The sequence below is a fragment of the Gorilla gorilla genome, chromosome 18, assembly GCF_029281585.2.
Source record: "Gorilla gorilla gorilla isolate KB3781 chromosome 18, NHGRI_mGorGor1-v2.1_pri, whole genome shotgun sequence".
Taxonomy (NCBI): domain Eukaryota; kingdom Metazoa; phylum Chordata; class Mammalia; order Primates; family Hominidae; genus Gorilla; species Gorilla gorilla.
The window spans coordinates 27595829-27617020 of NC_073242.2; the positions used below are offsets into that span (position 1 = coordinate 27595829).

General features: G+C 47.8%; 1 protein-coding gene across 21 annotated transcripts in view; it reads left to right on the forward strand.

The window, feature by feature from the left end:
* KATNIP (katanin interacting protein) overlaps nt 1-21192 on the forward strand; it is a 232361-nt gene that overhangs the window by 91047 nt on the left and 120122 nt on the right. For 10 of the 21 annotated variants that reach the window (XM_063699554.1, XM_063699555.1, XM_063699556.1 and 7 more), the window contains 2 exons: nt 9763-9894; nt 15781-15909. The exons of 4 other annotated variants lie outside the window; for them this stretch is intronic. In XM_063699554.1, coding sequence (XP_063555624.1) covers nt 9763-9894; nt 15781-15909 — 261 coding nt within the window. The remainder of the gene's footprint in view (nt 1-9762; nt 9895-15780; nt 15910-21192) is intronic. 7 more of the 21 variants (XM_063699557.1, XM_063699559.1, XM_019012753.4 and 4 more) reach the window with 2 other exon arrangements.

Genomic DNA, 21192 nt, shown 5'->3' on the forward strand with positions numbered 1-21192 from the left:
GTAATACTTGGGTGGACAGCGGCCTAATCAACAGAGCCGTCGTTTACCAAAATGCTGTCAGATTTGATGAACGTCATCGGCTCTTAGCATTAAATTGTTAGTGAAGGGATTGGCCTTCCAGCAATTTACTGTGGGGTGGGCTTTCCTTAAAGGTCTCTAAAGCAAGTTCATTGCAATTATTAAAGCAGAGGCTTTGCTCTCACTCAGCCACCATATCCTGTGTCCTGTTGTGGCCTGTGCAGCTTCAGCACCTTCAGAAAATCTCACAAGTAAAAATGGGAAGTGTTGGGGGCCCTGTCTCTTGTTATCTTCCTTCTGAGTTCTGAAACCCCTGCAGTGAGGACAACAAATGAAACAAGCCGTAAAGCATTGGCCTTTCCAGTGACCTTGCACAACACAGACTGTCAGAGTGGGGAGCACTGCTATTTCTAAGAGATCAGACAAATCAGGGATGAACACATCAAGTCAGCCGGACCTCCCAACCCTAGACCTGCCTTTGTCAGTGTTTTAGAGCTCTCCTACCTCTAGAGGGAGCCATTTGCATACTGCACAACCCGCACAACCATATGGGGCAGCCCCCAGCCTTGCTCTTTTTTTCTACTTGACAATAAGCTTTAATGCACACCTTTTAAAACAGTTTGCGAAGAGGGGTGGCAGATATGAACAAATAACTCTGGGCATGAACTGGGCTGAGTGTGGGCCAGGTATGAAATAAGCTGGCCTTGGGTTGCAAAAAGGAACATGGATTTGGGGATGTCACTGCTTTTAAATCCTCCTCCCGCATATGATTGATACTGCAAGGGTCTACCCAGGTCTGGGTGCTGCAAGTAGGCAAGAAAGAGCAGCCGCTTTGAAACACCCACTCAGGTACAGCAGCGTGCCAAGCGGGGAGCCAGCCAGGTGCACAGTCATCATCCCTTGCAAGGGCGTGGAGGTGGGAGGCAGGGAGCCATGCACGGCCTGGGGGGCTGGGTTGGAACCTGCCAGCCTGGGCTGCTCAGTGGAGGTGAGCCTTCTGTGTGGGCAGGGCTGCTTTCAATCTCCTCCCAGTGGTGGCAGAGGAGCCTCCCTGGGGTTGGGGGCGGGAGAGCAGGCCAGATGGAGGGACTATTTATTCCCCTCTCCAGCACCCACTCAACATTAGAAACTCTTTCTGGACCACATTAATTTTGTCACATGTTGCTTCATAAACACATTCTCCCATTATGTGTGCTGTGTGACCTCCTTGAGGGCAGGGCATTGGTTTTTTTTTTTTTTATTTTTTTTGTATCTTCCTGTGTTTTCAGAACCTTGTATGCAGTCGGTGCTCAGTAAAAGCTTGCTGATTCACTGCCTTAATGCGACTGCAAACCTGGGTCCTGACACCTCTGCGAGGTGAGCAGTAGTGCTAAAGGGAAGACGGGAAAACCATAGACCAGAGAGAGGCCGGGCGCGGTGGCTCACGCCTGTAATCCCAGCACTTTGGGGGGCCGAGATGGGTGGATCACCTGAGGTCAGGAGTTCGATACCAGCCTGGCTAACGTGCTGAAACCCTGTCTCTACTAAAAATACAAAAAAATTAGCCGGACATGGTGGTGAATGTCTGTAATCCCAGCTACTCGGGAGGCCGAGGCAGGAGAATTGCCTGAACCCGGGAGGCAGAGGTTGCAGTGAGCTGAGATCGTGCCATTGCACTCCAGCCTGGGCGACAGAGTGAGGCTCTGTCTCAAAAAAAAAAAGGAGAGAGAGAGACCTGGGCTTTCCTTGAACATTAGAGCTCTCTTTCATGCTTTCAGTTCAAATCTAAGGCTAGCAGAATTGTTCATCCCGATTCTTGGTTATCTTAAGTTCAGGCACGTTTGGGTCCAGGAGCTCAAACGATATAATGACCTATTCTTCATCTCTCAACCCCCCCTGTGCCCCATGTGGTATCAAGACAAGCCACCAGCAGCTGCCCACTTAGGTTCCGCCACCCTGCTACCACATCTCTTCCACGCCCCGGAACCAGTCACCCAATCACTGGGGGCCAGGGGAATCGCATGCTCTGATTGGCTAGGCCTGGGTCACGTGCTTCCACCCCTTGGGAGGACTCAGTGCCATGTGAACCTCTTAGGGCCCGGGCAGGAAGTGGGGAGCAAGACACCATCTCAAAAAGCGAAAACAGGGTGCTTTTACCAAACACAGGGGAGTATGTGCTGGACAGGCAGAAGCAACGGCTTCCACCACAAAGCCCTGTCGGTCTCCTGATCTCATGCTATTGGAAATTGAATGTGCGTGCGTGTAAATGACCTGGGATACTGCTCAGGTTCACATTCTGATTCCCAAGGCAAAGGAGGGGCCTGGAATTCTGCATTTCTCACAAATTCCCAGGAGATACCAATGCTGCTGGTCCGTGGACCACACTTAGAGTAGCAGGGCCCTAGTCCAGGCCCCCTTTTTCTGGACAAAGGACTAGAAACCCATGGGGAGGCCAGGCCGCACCCTAGGCCCTGGCCGGTGCTGGTGAGTCAGGCAGCTCCACAGGCCCGGGCCCCGTGCCCCGTGGTCCCTCCTCCTTGCCCCTTCTCGAGCCATCTCTTCCCCAGCTAGAAGGCCTCCTGGTATTTGGATGTAAATTGAGTAGTTTCTGGGGAGGAGGGAGGAGCATGCTCTCCTGGGAGGTATGGTAGAAAATTGCGGCACTATTCACAATAGCAAAGACTTGGAACCAACACAGATGTCCAACAATGATAGACTGGATTAACAAAATGTGGCACATATACACCATGGAATACTATGCAGCCATAAAAAATGATGAGTTCATGTCCTTTGTAGGGACATGGATGAAGCTGGAAACTATATGTCCTTTGTAGGGACATGGATGAATGCTGGAATCATTCTCAGCCAACTATCGCAAGGACAAAAAACCAAACACCACATGTTCTCACTCATAGGTGGGAATTGAACCAGTGAGAACACATGGACACAGGAAGGGGAACATCACACACCAGGGCCTGTTGTGGGGGGCCTGCTGTGGGGCCTAAAACTTAAAGTATAATAAAAACAAAATTCAAATCAATGATGAACTTCAAAGCCCTTACAGCTTCATCCCAGTCGAGGCAGGAAGACCTCCAGGAATCTCCGGGCCTGGAAACCCCCGGTGTTGGTTATATGTTCCGGGTAGTGCTTTCCCTCCACAGCCCTAGCGCCGAGGCTAACACATGTGCTAAGACCGAGTTGATACGGCCTGGGAGGAAGCTGCGCCGTATGTGGAGCTGGAACCCAGGGCAACATGCGACAGATCGTCAAGAGGTTGAGCAGCAGAGGAGCGGAGAAGGTGGAAACAGCAGGGGGCACTGGGAGTCCAGAGGGGCATCTGCGAGCAACCCATCTTCTATAGGAAGGCGTGGCCATGCACTTTCCTGCTGCACCCCGCCTCCTCCCTGTTCTCCCAGGCAGAATCCCTAGCTGCTTTTCTTCAGCCCTTTCCACCATCTCTCTAAGATCTTTTCTTCAAATGATCTGTAGCTCAGCCCCTGCCTCCTTTTTTGTGTTAGATATGCTCAGGAAATTCCCTTTTTTTTCTTTTTTCTTTTCTTTTTGTTTTTCTTTCTTTCTTTTTTTTTTTTTTTTTTTGAGATAGAGTCTTACTCTGTTGTCCAGGCTGGAATGCAGTGGTGTGATCTCGGCTCACCGCAAACTCCGCCTGCTGGGTTCAAGCGATTATCCTGCTTCAGCCTCCCAAGTAGCTGGGATTACAGGCGTGTGCCACCATGCCGGCTAATTTTTTGTATTTTTAGTAGAGACGGGGTTTCACCATTTTGGCCAGGCTGGTCTCGAACTCCCAGCCTCAGGTGACCCGCCTGCCTCAGCCTCCCAAACTGCTGGGATTACAGGTGTGAGCCACCGCACCCAGCCAGGGAAGTTCTCTAATCCCAGTCCAAAGGCCAGGCTGGACACATTGTTTTTTAATTTAAAAAAAATTTTTTTTTTTTTTTTTTTTTTTGTAGAGACAAGGTCTCACCGTGTTGCCTAGGCTGCTCTCAAAATCCTGGCCTCAAACAATCCTCCCACCTCAGCCTCCTGAAGAGCTGGGATTAGAGGTGTGAGCCACCACACCCAGCCCAGGTGGGACACATTTATTCTTCAACATGCCTGCTGGGGGCAGTACAGCGTGGTGATTTAGAACAAGAGTTCATCCACAACCAAAGCCCTTGGGCCAAATCTAGCCTCAGCCCATATTTGTAAATAAAGTGTTACTGGAACACAACCATGCCCATTTCTTTAGTCATTGCCCGTGGCTGCTTTTGAGCTGCAATAGGATTGCTGAGTTTCCTAACAGAGACCATATAGCTTGCAAAGTCTAAAATACTTCTGGCCCTTTACAGGAAATGTTGGCCCATCTTTGGTTTAGTGTCAGGCCTGTGATTAGGCTGTGCAACTTCCTCGCTGTGTGGCCTTGGGCAAGTGGCCTACACCCTTGTGACTCAGTTTCCCCCTTGGGTTGCTTTGAGAACTAATGAGCGGCCAGGCACAGTGGCTTACACCTGTAATCCCAACACTTTGGGAGGCCAAGGCAGGTAGATCACCTGATGTCAGGAGTTCAAGACCAGCTTGGCCAACTTGGCAAAGCCCCGTCTCTACTAAAAGTACAAAAATTATCTGGGCCTGGTGGCGGGCACCTATAGTTCCAGCTACTCAGGAGGCTGAGGCAGGAGAATTGCTTGAACCCAGGAGGCAGAGGTTGCAGTGAGTCGAGATCACCCCGCTGCACTCCAGGCTGGGTAACAGAGTGAGACTCTGTCTCAAAAAAAAAAAAAAAAAAAAAGAACTAAATGAGTGAATGCACCTGAGTGCTTGGAGTGGCACCCAGTGACATGGCACGTAATGTGAAAGCGTTGATGGGGGAGCGGGGCATTGTGAACTTGGATCAGAAAGGAGTTCTGTCCAAACTACTAGAGTTTGGTAGGTCAGTAAGACTCTGACATCATTTTCTTCATCATCTAGATAATCCTTATGTTTACTAAACCTGCAGGGAATTGAATATTACAGGGGGTGAAAGGTTCTAACTCCAGGGCTTCAAGGGAAATGCATGCCCTAATTACCACCACCACCACCACCCCTTTTTCTTTTTTATTTATTTATTTTTTTGCTGCTTCTAGGACCAGTTCTAGGAAATTGCTTTTTCTAGGGCAAATTCCTCCCTAGTCCATCTTCCAGAGACATAATCTTTTTTTTTTTTTTTTTTTTTTTTTTAGCAGGGTCTTACTCTGTTGCCCAGGCTGGAGTGCAGAGGCGCGATCTTGGCTCACTGCAGCCTCCACCTGCCAGGCTCAAGCGATTCTCCTGCCTCAGCCTCCCGAGTACCTGGGACTACAGGCACACACCACCACACCTGGCTAATTTTTGTATTTTTGGTAGAGACAGGGTTTCACCATGCTGGCCAGGCTGGTCTCGAACTCCTGGTCTCAACTGATCTGCCCTCCTCAGCCTCTCATAGTGCTGGGATGACAGGCATGAACCACCGCGCCCAGCCAAAGATGTAATCTTGATCATGCCTTCCCCAGCCCCTCTTAGCTCCAGAGCCTCCTATAATAACAGCCCTAGTGGGCATCTGGCTGGGTGCCAGCCCCATTCACAGGTTCCCACGGAGACCTTCTCTCTCAATTTCCTCCTGCATCATTTTTCTTTTAGTCACTTGTCCTTCTCTGAGCCCTTCTTTGCTCACTTTTTCTTTAGAGACAGGATCTCGCTTTGTCACCCAGGCTGGAGCATAGTGATGTGATCATAGCTCACTGCAGCCTCGAACTGGGCTCAAGTGATCCTCTTGCCTTGCCCTCCCAAGTAGCTGGGACTACAGGCACGTATCACCACACCCGGCTAATTTATCTATTTATTTTTTTAGAGATGTGGTCTCACTATGTTGCCCAGACTGGTTTCAAACTCCTGGACTCAAGCAGTCCTCCCATCTCAGCCTCCCAAAGTGCTGGGATTACAGGCAAGAGTCACCTTGCCCAGCCCCTAATTACCCTTGAGTACCCCTTTTGTGAGTCTTAGAGTTCATGCACATACTCTGTGTCCTGTTCTATCTTTCAGTAACAGGGCCAGGAGAGGGCGAGGTAAGTAAGGCACCTGGAGCAGAATATTAAAGGAGGCCTCATGCTCAGATTTGTGCATGGACAGGTTGGTGCCTGAGAGTGAGACTCCCTTAAATATCACACCCTGGGCACCTTGCTCCCCTCAAGCCAGCCCTGGCCCTGCTTACTGAGTCCAACACAGCCAGCTTTACCTCTGGCCTCGGAGCAGGTCTCTGGTTCACTACCAGAGGACATGGTTGGCTGGCTTTTGGGGGTTATGCCGAATGAAACATACACCTGAGAGGCAGTTTGGTGACCTGTGCAGAGTTGATGCCGTGTAAATAGGTGCAGCCCTGTGGTGCTGTGTGCCAAAGCCCCAGCCGAGGGCTCACCTGCATCACTGCGTGTCATCTTTGTGGCAGCTCTCTGATGAAGATTCATGAGCGCTGTCTTAACAGATTTGGAAACCGGGCTCAGGGAGGCTAGGTGACTTGCTCAAGGTCACACAAGGAGTAGGCATCAGAGTTCCAGGAATTGCGTAGCATGCTGGAGTCTAGAACCTGGGCCCTTCACCACACAGGAGCCACGGTAACAGAAACGCAAAAGTAACAAGTGCCCAGAGTGGGTCAGCAAGTGGGATGGAGTTGAGCTGCTTGCAACAGAAACTAGATTGCTGCAGCTTAGAGACCATGGCTCCTGTTTTCCTCATTTGTGAACAGTGCATTTGGAGGCAGGCTGGTGGCATGGGTGGGTGGTGCCACCAGGAACCCAGCTTCTCTATTGCACTGGGCCATCTTTGGTGTGTGGCTTTCTTCCTCATTCTCACAAGGTGACTGCTGTGTTCCCAAACATCCCATCCACATTCCGGTCAGGAAGAAAGGTAGAAGGGTAAAGGGCAGAAGTCCTGTCTGCACTGAGTCTCTCCTGATTACCAGGAAAACAGAGTTTTCTCTGAAGCTCTGCCTCGTAGACTTCTAACCACTAGCATTGCCACACCTGGATCTCGTGGCCATCCCTAGCTGCAAGGGCCCCCAGCAATGTGACCGTCTTAGTGGGGCACATGGCCACCTCAGTAGAGTCAGGCAGCTGACAGATACCGGGTAGGCAGAGAGCATTGTCTCCAAAGCTAGGTAGGGTTTGGATGCATGGAAAAGATTTGGGGAAATGGCATTCAGATTGGGAGAATAGCATGAGCAGAGGCACAGAGGTGGGAGAGTTCAGGGTACAAGGGAGGGCCAAGACTGTCACAAATAACTTTAATCCTCTTCACACTGGTGTAAGCAAAAAGGAGAATGTTTCAGTGGGGCTCGCTTCAGGTGCAGCTGGATCCAGGGCTTCTAAAACCCATCAGGACTCTGCTTCATCCTCTCAGCTCTCTTGGCTCTTTCTGTTAGGGACAGGATGGTCCCCAGCAGCTCCTGATAGACTTCCCTCTAGCTTCACATCCCTCAAGAAGAGAGCACCTCTTTCCCACGGCTCTAACAGGAATCCAGGGCTGTTCTGATTGCTGCCTTAGGTCCGTTTCTATCCCTGGACTGGCTGGCCATAGCATGTTATAAGGGTGGAATAGGTGGATTGGCCAGGCCTGCCTCAAATCCCCACCATGGGGCCACATGTGGACTGAGAGTTGGGAGGAAATTGGGTCCCAGAGGAAAACAAGGGAGGTGTTTCCTGAAGGACACAGCCTGGATGCTGGACTGATGAAGCTGCAGATCCTCGCAGCCCCAGAAGCCCTTTGTTTGGCCTAATTATCAGGTGTGTGGTTGTCTGTGCAGCAATCAGGGCAAGAAGGTGGGCTGTGGCCACATCGTAGGGAACCTTGCGTGCCAGGTACATCAGTTGAGGTACAGGTTTGGCTGCTCCAGCAGGGAGACACAAGTAACAGTGGCTTGAACAGCATGAAAGCTGTTGTCTCTGACACAACACTGCTTAGATGGGAGCACTCGCCCTTGCTCCATGAGGTCACCAAGGAACCCCTGTTACTCTGACCATCCTCCAGATGTTGCTTTCCTCCCCCCAGCACCAGTCAGCTCACTCCCACCTCCCCATTGCAGCTGGCAGAGGAAGCTGCAGGGCCTGGGGAAGCTGGCCCCTGCCCTTTGAGGAAACACCTAGAAGATGCAATGCACATCCCTCCCTCCCACCCACAGCTTGTGAGTCAGAACGTGTTCACGCGGTTCCTCTTAGCTGCAGGGGAACCTGGGACTCCATGTGCACATCTGGAACTCCAGGCAGTAGAAGAAGGGGAAAGTGGACATTGGAGGGGAGTCTGTAATCGGCCACACCAGGCCAATGAGTTTCCTTCCCAAAGAACAATCCAAAGGATACTAGAATAAAGAGAGGCCCCAGTCCAGAGTGTCCGCAATCCAGAAAGTTTGGGAAATGTCCCATGCTGTGTTTCATTTTAGGATATCCGCAGTGTGAGTATGTAGGCCAGGGTTTCCCAAACAAGTCTAATCACAAAGCCCCCCCTTTCTTTTATTTAAAGACAGGGTGTCACATTGTCACCCAGGCTGCAGTACAATAGTGTGATCTTGGCTCACTGCAGCCTCGAACTCCTGGGCTCAAGCAATCCCCCCACCTCAGCCTCCCTAGTAGCTGGGACAACAGGCACACACCACCACACCTGGCTAATTTTTTTTTTTTTTTTTAAATGGAGTTTCGCTCTTGTTGCCCAGGCTGGAGTGCAATGGCATGATCTCAGCTCACTGCAACCTCTGCCTCCCGGGTTCAAGTGATTCTCCTGCCTCAGCCTCCTGAGTAGCTGGGACTACAGGCATGCGCCACCACACCTAATTTTGTGTTTTTAGTAGAGACGGGGTTTCTCCATCTTGGTCAGGCTGGTCTCGAACTCCTGACCTCAGGTGATCCGCCCACCTCGGCCATCCAAAGTGCTGGGATTACAGGTGTGAGGCACCATGCCCTGCCACCTGGTTAATTTTTTAAATTTTTTTGTAGAGATGGGGGTCTCACTATGTTGCCTAGGCTGGGCTCCAACTCCTGGCCTCAAGTGATCCTCCTGCCTCGGCCTTCCAAAATCCTGAGATTACAGGCGTGAGCTACCACGCCTTGACCACAAAGTCCTTTTTGAGAAGTTTAGCACCTACTAAAAGTCTACTGATAAAGAATTTCCAACCGACTGGGCATAGTGGCTCATGCCTGTAATCTCAGCACTTGGGGAGGCCGAGGTAGGCGAATCACTTGAGGCCAGGAGTTCAAGACAAGCCTGGCCAACGTGGCAAAACCCCGTCTCTACTAAAAATACAAAAATTTGCCGCGTGGTGGCAGGTGCCTGTTGTCCCAGCTACTCAGGAGGCTGAGGCAGGAGAATTACTTGAACCTAGGAGGTAGAGGTTGCAGGGAGCCAAGATCGCACCATTGCGCTCCAGCCTGGGCAACAGAGTGAGATCCTGACTCAAAAAAAAAAAAAAGAACAGAATTGCCAACCAAAAAGTTATTTTTAAAAATTCTCCTGCACGTTATTTGGACAGCAAGAAACAGTAGACTCTTGAGCGAGGCGGCATGGCCCATCCAGTACTGGCCCGGATGAGGAGGAGGCCTGTGGCCCATGCTCATCATGACACCACTGCTGTTGCATGCAGGCACACCACCCCATGGTATCTACGCCCATAGATCCTGGCTGCACCTCTCCAGTGCCAGTCCCTGCCCCGCAGAGGAATAAAGACCTCATTCCACCTTATCTGAAATGGTCTGCATTTTTGTACAGAAATCTGTGCAGATCAGAACAGAAGCTGGCCCACGGCTCCACATCGAACCTCCTGTGGACTATTCTGATGATTTTGAGCTGTGTGGGGATGTGACTCTCCAGGCAAACAACACTTCTGAGGATCGTCCGCAGGTAGGGGTGGCCTTGGCCTTGTGCTCGGGACACCTGAAAGACGGTGAGGCTCGGTGCTGCAGTGGCCCCTCGGGGCACTTTCTGACAGTTATTTATTCTGTCCTTCACTCGCCGCTGTGTTCCTTCACTCTTGCGTTCATTTCACACAGTTTGATGAGCAGACCTTGGGCTAGAGGTCAGCATTCAGAGGCACCCAGTGACCAGGGGTCGGTGAGGCTGGGGTCTGACTTCTAAGGGTCACCAGCACATAGTCCCTGTACAGGGAGAGAATGCAGAGAGGTTGGGGCAGAGCATGGCGCAGACAGAGGAGGTAGAGGATCCCGGAAGGCTTCCTAGAGGGAGTGACTTTTGTCCTGGGTCCTAAAAGCTGGGTAAGAGTTTGAGGGGCAAGTTGGTGAGGGCAGGCAGGAATTGCTGATGCTCAGCCTGTCCACATGTGTATACATGCACCTGATAAATATTTCGAATACCACCCCCAGGGCGGCAGGAGCCACATGTTTAAAAGCCTAGAGGCCTATGCAGCTTTAGCTTGGAGTCCATGTCGGTTTAGCAGCTTACAGGGTTGACAACAGGACATTTTACTCCCCATCCTCAGATTGCCATTTCATTCCTGAAGTCCTTTGAACTGCAAAAGTATATCCCAGTCCTTCCTTCCACAAGCATTTGTTAAGCACCTGTCACTGACCATCAGGCTCTGTCCCAGGCACCAGAGATTCAGAAATGAACAAAACTGAAGAGGTGCCTATACTTTTTTATTTTTGTATTATTTTTTAAAGACGGAATTGTGCTCTGTTACCCAGGCTGGAGTGCATTGGTACAATCATAGCTCACTGCAGCCTTGAACTCCTGGGCTCAAGCCATCCTCTCACCCCAGCTTCCTGAGTAGCTGGGATTACAGGCATGGGTCGCACCCAGTGAGGTGCCTGTTCTTAAGCAACCTATGCTCCAAAGGGGAGACACACAATGAAGAAAAAAGGAAGAAATAAACGATGAGATCATTTCAGGTATCAGTAAGTTCTCTGAAGAAAACAGAAGAGAAAGATGGGATAGCAAGATGGTGTGGGAGAGAAGGCAGTGTTAGCCAGGATAGAGAGAGAAGGAAGGCCTCTTTCCAGCATGACATTTCAGTTGAAACCTGATGGATTAGGAGTGACCTGGGGCCAGGCGCTGTGGCTCATGCCTGTAATCCTAGCACTTTGGGAGGCCAAGGTGGACAGATCACCTGAGATCAGGAGTTCAAGACCAGCCTGGCCATGTTGAAAGCCCATCTTTACTTGTAATACAAAAATTAGCTGGGCGTGGTGGTGTGCGCCTATAATCCCAGCTGCTTGGGAGGCTGAGACAGGAGAATCTCTTGAACCCGGGAGGCAGAGGTTGCAGTGAGCCAAGACTGCACCACTGCATTCCAGCCTGGGCGACAGAGTGAAACTGTGTCTAAAAAAAAAAAAGGAGTGGCTTGGCAAGGAGCAATGAGAAAGGCATTCCAGATAGAGGAAGCAGCAAGCGTGCAACGGCATGAGGCCAGGCTTGTTCAAGGAGCAGGATGCAGGCACAGTGTGAACAAGGGGGATAAAGAATGAAGGAAGATTAGGTGCACTGGGGCAGAACAGGCCTGGGCCAGGGTGGAGGTAGGAGTGGATGCTTGGGGTTTACTCCAAGGGCATTATTTTTATAAATAGAATGAGTACATCATCTCCATAGTTATGTAGAAGCAAAATTATCCAGAGGTGGTAGGTCAAAGTCAAGTTGCTAAGCCACACCCTGCCCCATTTGCCAGAGTGGCATTTGTTCAACTCTGGGCCCCGGCTGCATATTCAGTGACATCACCGCAAAGGCAGAGTCTTGCTTCTACGTATCGCTTTTGTGAAGTGAGAAGGACTCTTACTGGAGATGGGAATGCCGTCCAGGAAATGTTCCTCCGATTTTGCTTTCATGCTTGTACTTCCTTATTTGCCGATAAAGGAAAGACAGATAAAGAGCAAGGATCACTTTGTTTCACATCTTGGTTGTAAAAAACCCGAGTATGTTGGAAATTTTTGTTTCCCTAAAACAGAATATAAAAGTCCTTTTCTATGGAATGATCCAACGACTTTGTTTCTCTGCCCAGTCCATTAAAGTGGGGTTAAACAGTAGGCAAAATTGTGGACTTTATTACCTTTAAAACTCAAATCCCAAACAACACAGACAATTTGCTTTTGAACTAAACAGCCCCCTGCTCAGGATCAGTCTGTGCAAAACAGCCATCAATTTCTCTTAATTGGGAGGCTGGTTTTTAGCCAAGCACAATATGTTACAGTCCCAGCCCCAGATGTGTGTGTGCCCTTCAAGCACGAGGCCATGGTAGTTTGTCTTTGGTCAAGCATTGGGCACCTCTCGTTAAATTAACATATAGCCCTTCCTTTGTGAGCTCCCAAGCTCCTTACAACACGGGACAGCAGCATTAAGTCCCATTAGCATCCTTTTGTGCACATACTCTGCATAGGCATGGCTGCTGCTCCGCCAGCACTTAATTTTCTCCACTCTGAGTGCTTGATTATATTTCTCTCTCTTCTTTTTTTTCCCCATCTTGAGGGGGCACTCCATAAGGCTTCACAGTCAATTTCCTCTTGGAGTTATTTTCCTGCAAAGTGAAAGAGTAAAATGGCAATGCCAGTTTTCAGCAAAGGCAGAAGTCTTAAGAGATGCAATCTGAACAGGGGAAAAAAAAAAAAGGCACGTGGCTAAATATACTCAGCCACCTCACACTGTTTGCAAGCGCAGCCTGAAATGGAGCAAGAGGAAATGCATGTCCGCATATGTACTTTTCATCTGACCTTCACTTTTGAAACACACCAGCCTCTCGCCTTTAATCACATCTTCCGTGAACTTCAATTTCATAGCTTCTCTGAGTTCACAGACTGGCTTGCTGCAGACATGTTCTGTTGCCCTCCACCCCGTTGACTTGTACATTGCTTTTAAAAGATGTGAATTACTAGCTGACATTTTTATTTATTTATTTATTTTGAGACGTTGTCTCACTCTTGTCACCCAGGCTGGAGTGCAGTGGTGCGATCTCGGCTCACTGCAACCTCTGCTTCCAGGGTTCAAGCGATTCTCCAGCCTCTGCCTCCCGAGTAGTTGGGATTACAGGCGCCAACCACCAAGCCCCACTAATTTTTGTATTTTTAGTAGAGATGGGGTTTCACCATGTTGGCCAGACTGGTCTCAAACTCCTGACCTCAGGTGATTTGCCCACCTCACCCTCCCAAAGTGCTGGGATTACAGGCGTGAGCCACCATGCCCAGGCAAGGGGTCCACATTCTTATACACTAACAGTGACCAGAGCTGAGGAACAGCTGTCCCATTACTTAGGTGTGTGTGCTCCGGTGTACCACCATCCTAGGTACCATTCCGGACACTGGGGATAAGGCAGAAGAGAAACAAGTATATAATGTGTCAGGAGACAACAGGGCTGATAAGAAAAATAAAATAGGAAGGGGATAGAGAAAAATGGCCAGGGGCTGCTATTTTATATGGAGGGTGCAGGGGCTTCCCCTTGATGAGGTGATACTTAAGTAGAGGAGAGGTCAGAGAAGCAGCCATGGGTCAGATTGCATGGGGCTTGAGGGCAGAAATAAAGATACGGGATTCTCCTTAAGTTTGAGGGGAAACCATCATACCTGTTTTACATCTCTGGTGAAAGGAAGACACCGCTTTCCAGAAAGTTCTGCCAAAGTGCCAAGTCTTAGTTATGTTGGCTTTCCTGGGGACATGGTTGTATGCTGCAATGGATGATATGTTCACCATTTAAGTGGTATTGTCTCTTGCCAGGCGCCGTGGCTTACATCTGTAATACCAGCACTTTGGGAGGTGAAGGGTCGCTTAAGATCAGGGGTTCGAGACCAGCCTGACCAACATGGTGAAACCCCGTCTCTACTAAAAATATAAAAATTAGCCAGGTGTAGTGGCACACACCTGTAATCCCAGCTACTCAGGAGGCCGAGGCAGGAGAATCACTTGAACCTAGGAGGCAGAAGTTACAGGAGCCGAGATCGAGCCACTGTACTGCAGGGGCAGAGTGAAACTCCATCTCAAAAAAAAAAAAAAAAAATTATATTGTCTCTGTTGATGTATCAGGAATGAAACAAAGTTTATATTTTAAAAAATTATGATACTTATTTTCCTGATAATGCATAATTGATATAAAAAATTCAAATGACAAGGCTACCATAAGCGATGATTATGCCACTGCACTCCAGCCTGGGTGACAGAGCAAGACCCTGTCTCTAAAAGAAAAAAAACAAAAAATCAAATGATACAAAGAAAACAAAAGTCCTTTCATAATCCCACTGCCCCGGAGATAATTATTGTGAGTAGATGGGTAGATAACCATCCGGACTAAAAATGGCATATTTCATTATATCCAAGAAGAGATCATTGATCCAGAATATCCTGGACCTGTCTTGTTCCCAGTGAGTAGTATCTCCCAAGTTTAGTTACCTCTGATGTCCCTGAGAGCATGATACGTGACAGGAAGACAGGGCCACCCTGACGTCTTCTGGAATGCCTTCTGAGTGTTCTTTCCATTGGGTGGATGGTGGCATGGGGTGAGTCTGGTTTTTTCTCACAGTAACAGTTCAGTGTCTTAAAGTGATTATTGCTGACATTTATAAACGACTAAAGACCACCATCCTTGGCCAGCCCACCCCAACCCTGCCCCCAGCCAGACTCTGTAGCACATCCCTTCAGTCTTCCTTCATTCGTCCCAGTGATGAGACTTAGGGCAGTTTCAATGCGTGGGATTACCACAGCAGGAACTTAGGGCAGTTCCTGCTGTTTGGGGTTACCATATAAATGACCTCTGAGTGGGTGCCTTTTTAACATTTTTAATGGTTATTTTCACATAAATGGGATTATACCGTCCATGCTATTTGATTATCCCACTTTTTTTTTTTTTTTTTTTTTTTTGAGACAAAGTCTCGCTCTGCCACCCAGGCTGGAGTGCAGTAGCACAATCACAGCTCATTGCAACCTCTACCTCCCAGGATAAAGCAGTCATCCTGCATCAACCTCCCAAAGAGCTGAGACAACAGGCACTCACCACCACATCCAGCTAATTGTTGGGGAGTTTTTTGGTAGAGATAGGGTCTCATATCCCACTATGTTGCCCTGGCTGGTCTTGAACTTCTGGGCTCAAGCAATCCTCCTGCCTCAGCCTCCCAAATTTCCAGGTATTACAAGGCTAAGCCACCATGGCCAGCCCCATTTCCTTATTTACTTATTTATTTATTTAAAGACGGAGTCTTGCTCTGTCACCCTGGCTGGAGTGCAGTGGTGAGATCTTGGCTCACTGCAACCTCCGCCTCCTGGGTTCAAGCAGTTCTTCTGCCTCAGCCTGTCATGTAGCTGGGACTACAGGCACATGCCAACACACCTGGCTAATTTTTGAATTTTTAGTAGAGATGGGATTTCACCATGTTGGCCAGGCTAGTCTCGAACTCCTGACCTCAGGTGATCCACCCGCCTCAGCCTCCCAAAGTGCTAGGATTACAGATGTGAGCCACTGTGCCTGGCCTCCCATTTTTAAAAAAAACTCAACAACATACCTTGGCCATCTTTCTACACTGGTACTCACTCAACTGCCATACAGCTCCATGGTTCAGAGCACTGTTTTAGGAGTTGGTGGCCTGAGTTTGGATCCTGGTCCATTGACTGGCTGTGTGCCAGCAATGGTGTTGATGTAGCAGGGATGAGAGTGATCAGATCCACTTTAGGAGCAAGAGCAGAGGGTGATTTAATGAGGAGAAGATGGGAGGCAGGGAGACCAACAGAAGAGCGAGGCCCCAGCATGTCTTCAGGGACAGGAAGTTGTTTTTACCATGCCCAGTTTTCTGTGCTTGTCCCTAGGATACCAAATCTCCCACCAGTACCAAGCCCTGTGTTTTTAACTTCTCCCTTCTGAATGCATGTGGACATTCTGACCCTTCAAGCAGCGTGGACAAAGAAAGGATCCTCTTAACTATTCAGGATGTGATGGTAAGATCAGTTTTCAGCATCCTAACCCCTAAGGGCTGGGGATCTTTTCCGTAGCCAAGCAGCTGTGCCTGCCATAAGATGGACTCTGTGAGAGAGTCTAGGAAAACCACAGGGCGGGCACGGTGGCTTATGCCTGTAATCCCAGCACTTTGGGAGGCTGAGGCAGGAGGATGGCTTGAGCTCAGGAGTTAGAGACCAGCCTGGGAAACAGCAAGACCTTGTCTCGACTAAAAATTTTTAAAATGTGCAGGGTGTGGTGGCATGTGCCTGCAGTCCCAGGTACTTGAGAAACTGAGGCCGGAGGATCACTTGTGTCCAGGAATTCAAGGTTGCAGTGAGCTACGATTGTGCTACTGCATGTCTGCCTGGATGACAAAGAGAGAACCTGTCTCAAAACAAATATACAAACAAAAACCTCTGGGCTGCTACCCCCTAGAATGGATATATATATATTTTGTTTGTTTGTTTGTTTGTTTAAAGAGATGGAGTCTTGCTCTGTCTCCCAGGCTAGAATACAGTGGTGCAATCATGGCTCACTGCGGCTTTGAACTCCTGGGCTCTAGTGATCTTCCCACCTCAGCCTCCCAAGTAGCTGGGGTTACAGGTACGCGCCACCATGTCCAGCCAATTATTTATTTATTTATCTATTTATTTATTTTTGAGAGACAAGGTCTTGCTTTATTGCCCAGGCTGGTCTCAAAACTCCTGGCTCAAGTGATCCTCCTGCCTCAACCTCCCAAAGTGCTGGGATTACAGGCATGAGCTGCTGCGCCTGGCCAGAAGATGTAAAACAATTCACAAGAGATTTGACTTAATGATGTTACATTTAAATAATAAGAGCTCACGTTAAATGAGCACTTACCGAGTGCCAAGCACCATGTTGAGCATGTAACATCCATCACGACGTTAACCCTGTGAGTTAAGTTCTAGGGATTTTCATTCCCATGTTATGGTTTGAGGAAACTGAGGAATAAAGAAATAATGTTGCTCACCCAGGCCTCAGGGAAGCCCCTGCTGGAAGCCCAGGCTCATGACTCCTTGTTCCTTACAATTCACAGTCACAGGCGGGGAATATTGCACTCACCTGGTTTTGCTCAGAATGTGCCACAGTCTGTTGTGAATATTATTGATGTTATGCCCAGGAGCAAGGTGTTCAGAGGTATTGATGTTATGCCCAGGAGCAAGGTGTTCAGAGGTGACCATCATCAGTTATGCTTAATAATGTTTTAAACAATGATAGAGAGAACCTCTCCTTAGCCAAATATCTCCTCAGTGAATCCATGACTGAAAATGTGGATGAAAAATGTTTTTCAAAAGCGAAATCCAATGAGGAAACAGCCAGACAAACCCAAATTCAGGGGGATACTCTAAAAACAACTGGCCTGGAGTCTTCAGAAATGTCAGTGGCAGCCAGGTGCGGTAGCTGATACCTATCATCCCAGCCCTTTGGGAGGCCGAGGTGGGAGGAATGCTTGAAGCCAGGAGTTCCAGACCAGCCTGGGCAACATAGGGAGACTCCATCTCTACAAAAAATTAGTTGGGTGTGGTGGTGCATGCCTGTAGTCCCAGCTACTTGGGAGGCCGAGGTGGGAGGATCACTTGAGCCCAGGAGGTCGAGGCTGCAGTGAGCTATGATCATGGCACTACACTTCCAGCCTAGGCAACAGAGTGAGACTCTGTCTCAGAAAAAAAAAAAAAAAAAAAAAAAAGGAAGAAAAAAAAGTCAGTAGCATGAGAGACAAAGGACACTGTTTCAGATTAAAGGAGAGTGAAGAAATAACACAATAAGGCAGTGTGATGAGATCCTAGGGGTGTGAGGGAGAGGAATTGCTACATAAAAGGAGAATTTTGGAAAATGAATGAAATTTGAGATGAACTATATTATATTAGATAATATTGTATTGATGTTAGATTTTCTGAGTTTGATAGTTACATTGTGGCCATGTAAGAGAATGTCCTTGTTCTCTGGAGACACATGCTGAAGTGTGCAGGCATGAGGGGCTGTGCATAAATGGGTCAGGATCAAGAATATGTGTGTACATATTGAGAAGGAAAAAGTGGGAGAGGAGAGAAGGAGAGAAATGTGGCAAAATGTTAACAACTGGTGAATATACGTGAAGGGTATCTGGGTGTTCATTATACTAGCATGATACGTTTTCTGTAGGTTTTACATTTTTTCAAAATAGAAAAAGCTAGCACATTAAAGAGGAGAGGAGCTGCTCCAGTAGAACTAAGCATCACCAAAAGAAGAAATAGAGAAAAATGGCTGGGCACAGTGGCTAACACCTATAATCCTAGCATTTTGGGAGGACGAGGTGGGTGGATCACCAAGGTCAGGAGTTCAAGACCAGCCTGGCCAACATGGCAAAATCCCATCTCTACTAAAGAAAGCATACCTAGTTAAAAAACAAAAAACAAAACAAAACAAAACAAACAAACAAAAAAACAAGGCCAGACGCAGTGGCTTATGTCTGTAATCCCAGCACTTTGGGAGGCCGAGGTGGGTGGATCACGAGGTCAGGAGTTCAAGACCAGTCTGGCCAACACAGTGAAACCCCGTCTCTACTAAAAATACAAAAATTAGCTGGGCGTGGTGGTGTGCACCTGTAATCCCAGCTACTTGGGAGGCTGAGGCAGGAGAATTGCTTGATCCCGGGAGTCGGAGGTTGCAGTGAGCCGAGATCATGCCTGGATGACAGAGCAAGACTCCATCTTGGGGAAAAAAAAAAAAAAAGAAAAACCAGCATAGTAGGATTGTATCAATGTAGTTTCCCAATTGTGATGTTATGCTGTAGTTATACAAGGTATTACCATTGGGGGAAACTGGGTGAAGGGTACATGGGCTCTCTCTTTATTTTTCCTTACAAATGGCATGGGAAATCTATAATTAGCTCAACATAAAGAGTAAAAATTAAATAAAAACACAAATACCCAGGTCTTACCACTCAGAGGATCTGATTCTGGGTTTGCACTCAGCCATTGTTCCCTTTTTTAACGTCCTTATGTGACTATAATTTGTCGCAATGTTTGAGAACCATAGTTATAAGGAAAAGATGAAGCTGCAGTTCTCAAAGTTGGATATGCATAAGAATCGCTTAGGATATTTGTTTAAGATGCATTTTTTAGGTCTGAACTTTTAAGCTAATAGAATTTGTAGATAGGAGGTAGCACATTTTTAACAAAAGAACTCCCAGTGATTCTGAACCAGAGACCTGAAGATTAGAGCACACTTCCAACGGAAGGAGCATCTTTTAAGATACTTTGGACTTTGTGGCTTAGATTTGAGGACTGTAAAAAAGGGATATTTTAAAAAATCAAAATTAAAAGCTTTTCTACATTGTACAAAGTTAAGATGACCAACCAGTGAAAAAGCAACAAAAATACAGAGTTTCACCAAGGTCAGAAAGGTACAGGATGGAAGGTGGGGTCTGCCCTTCTCTTTGGAACCATATTCTGCACTTCTGGAAACCTGGAGGGGAGACGATGTCCCTTAAAAAAATAACAGATGGAAGTACAGAAGCAGAATAGCTCCTAAAAATATCTCCTGTACTATAGGTCAATTTGTTTTTTGTCGTTGTTGTTGTTTGTTTGTTTTTTCAGAGTCTCGCTCTGCTGCCCAGGCTGGAGTGCAGTGGCATGATCTCAGCTCACTGTGACCTCTGCCTTCCGGGTTCAAGCAATTCTCGTCCCTCAGCTTCCTGAGTAGCTGGGATTACAGATGTGTGCCAGCATGCCCAGCTAATTTTTTTTTTTTTTTTTTTTCCCAGTAGAGACGGGGTTTCACCATGTTGGCCAGGCTAGTCTCAAACTTCTAACCTCAGGTGATACACCTGCCTTGGTCTCCCAAAGTGCTGGGATTACAGGCGTGAGCCACCATGCCTGGCCTTTAGGTCAATGTGTCCAAAATATTGACCATTAATATCAAAAAAAGACTGAATTATGTTCAGCATAGTCTTTTAAGAAGACAAGAAAGTATTCATATATTTTCAAAATATTTACATACAGAATAATTTGTTTAGGTTTTTTACTATTTAAATGGGTAAATTTGGCTGGGCTCAGTGACTCATGCCTGTAGTCCTGGTGCTTGGGAGGCTGAGGCAGGAGGATCACTTGAGGCCAGAAGTTGCAGATTAACCTAGGCAACATAGTGAGACTTCATCTCTATAAAAAATTAAAATTAGCTGGGCATGCTCATCTGCACCTCTAGTCCCAGCTGCTCGGGAGGCTGAGGTGGGAAGATTGCATGACGCCAGGAGTTTGAGGCTCCCCTAAGCCATGATCACACCACTACACTCCAGCCTGGGGGACAGAGCAAGACCCTGTCTATACAAAAATAAAAAAGTGAATTTTAGATAAATAGAAAATTAATTTTGCATTGTTATTATATTAAGACAGTACTATGTTATGAAAATAAATATGTACCCATCCTATTTGGTTTTTCTAAGTTTGGTTACATTTTAAAATGTGGCTCAAACTTGAGAAAAAACAATGCAGAGAAAATAGAGGCATGTAGGAGAGGCTTTCTGATTAGGTATGACTTGAAAAAATATGCTAAAATGCAGGATAAGGATAGAAATACACTGAGGAATGGGAGGGAGTGTGGCCAAACTGAGGGCTCAGATTCGTGACTAGAAGGGCCAGCTTCAGCTCACAGATGTGTTCTGTTGGCCGGTTTGGTGGCACGCCATGGTTATCATTGTTGCTGTTTGACTTGGACTTAGAAAACTTTTCTTCTGAGCATGCACCCCCAGTTTGGCCTGGTCCCCACTCCCTATTGTACAACACTGTGGTTTATTTGATAGTTTATATAACATTACGCCTCCTGAGGATGTCGGAGTTTGCGAGTCTTGTTTTAGGGAGGAGAAAGACCGAGTGACAGATTCCGCAAGCCTGGGAAGGTAGCTTGGGTTTTTCCATAAACACTCTGGGGCCTTGGCTAAGTCATACTCCTCTGGAGCCCCCATTTCCTCCTTTAACAAGAAGCGGTGAATTAAATATCTCCTGCACCTGCCAGCTCTGAAATCGTAAATCCTAGGTATGGTTTATAAGACAATCTTATTCCCATATTACAAAATCCATGGATTGGCCGGCAGTGGCTCACGCCTGTTATCCCAGCACTTTGGGAGGCCAAGGTGGGTGGATCACCTGAGGTCAGGAGTTTGAGACCAGCCTGGCCAACATGGTGAAACCCCGTCTCTATTAAAAATACAAAAATTAGCCAGGCATGGTGGCGCATGCCTGTAATCCCAGCTACTCAGGAGGCTGAGACAGGAGAATCACTTG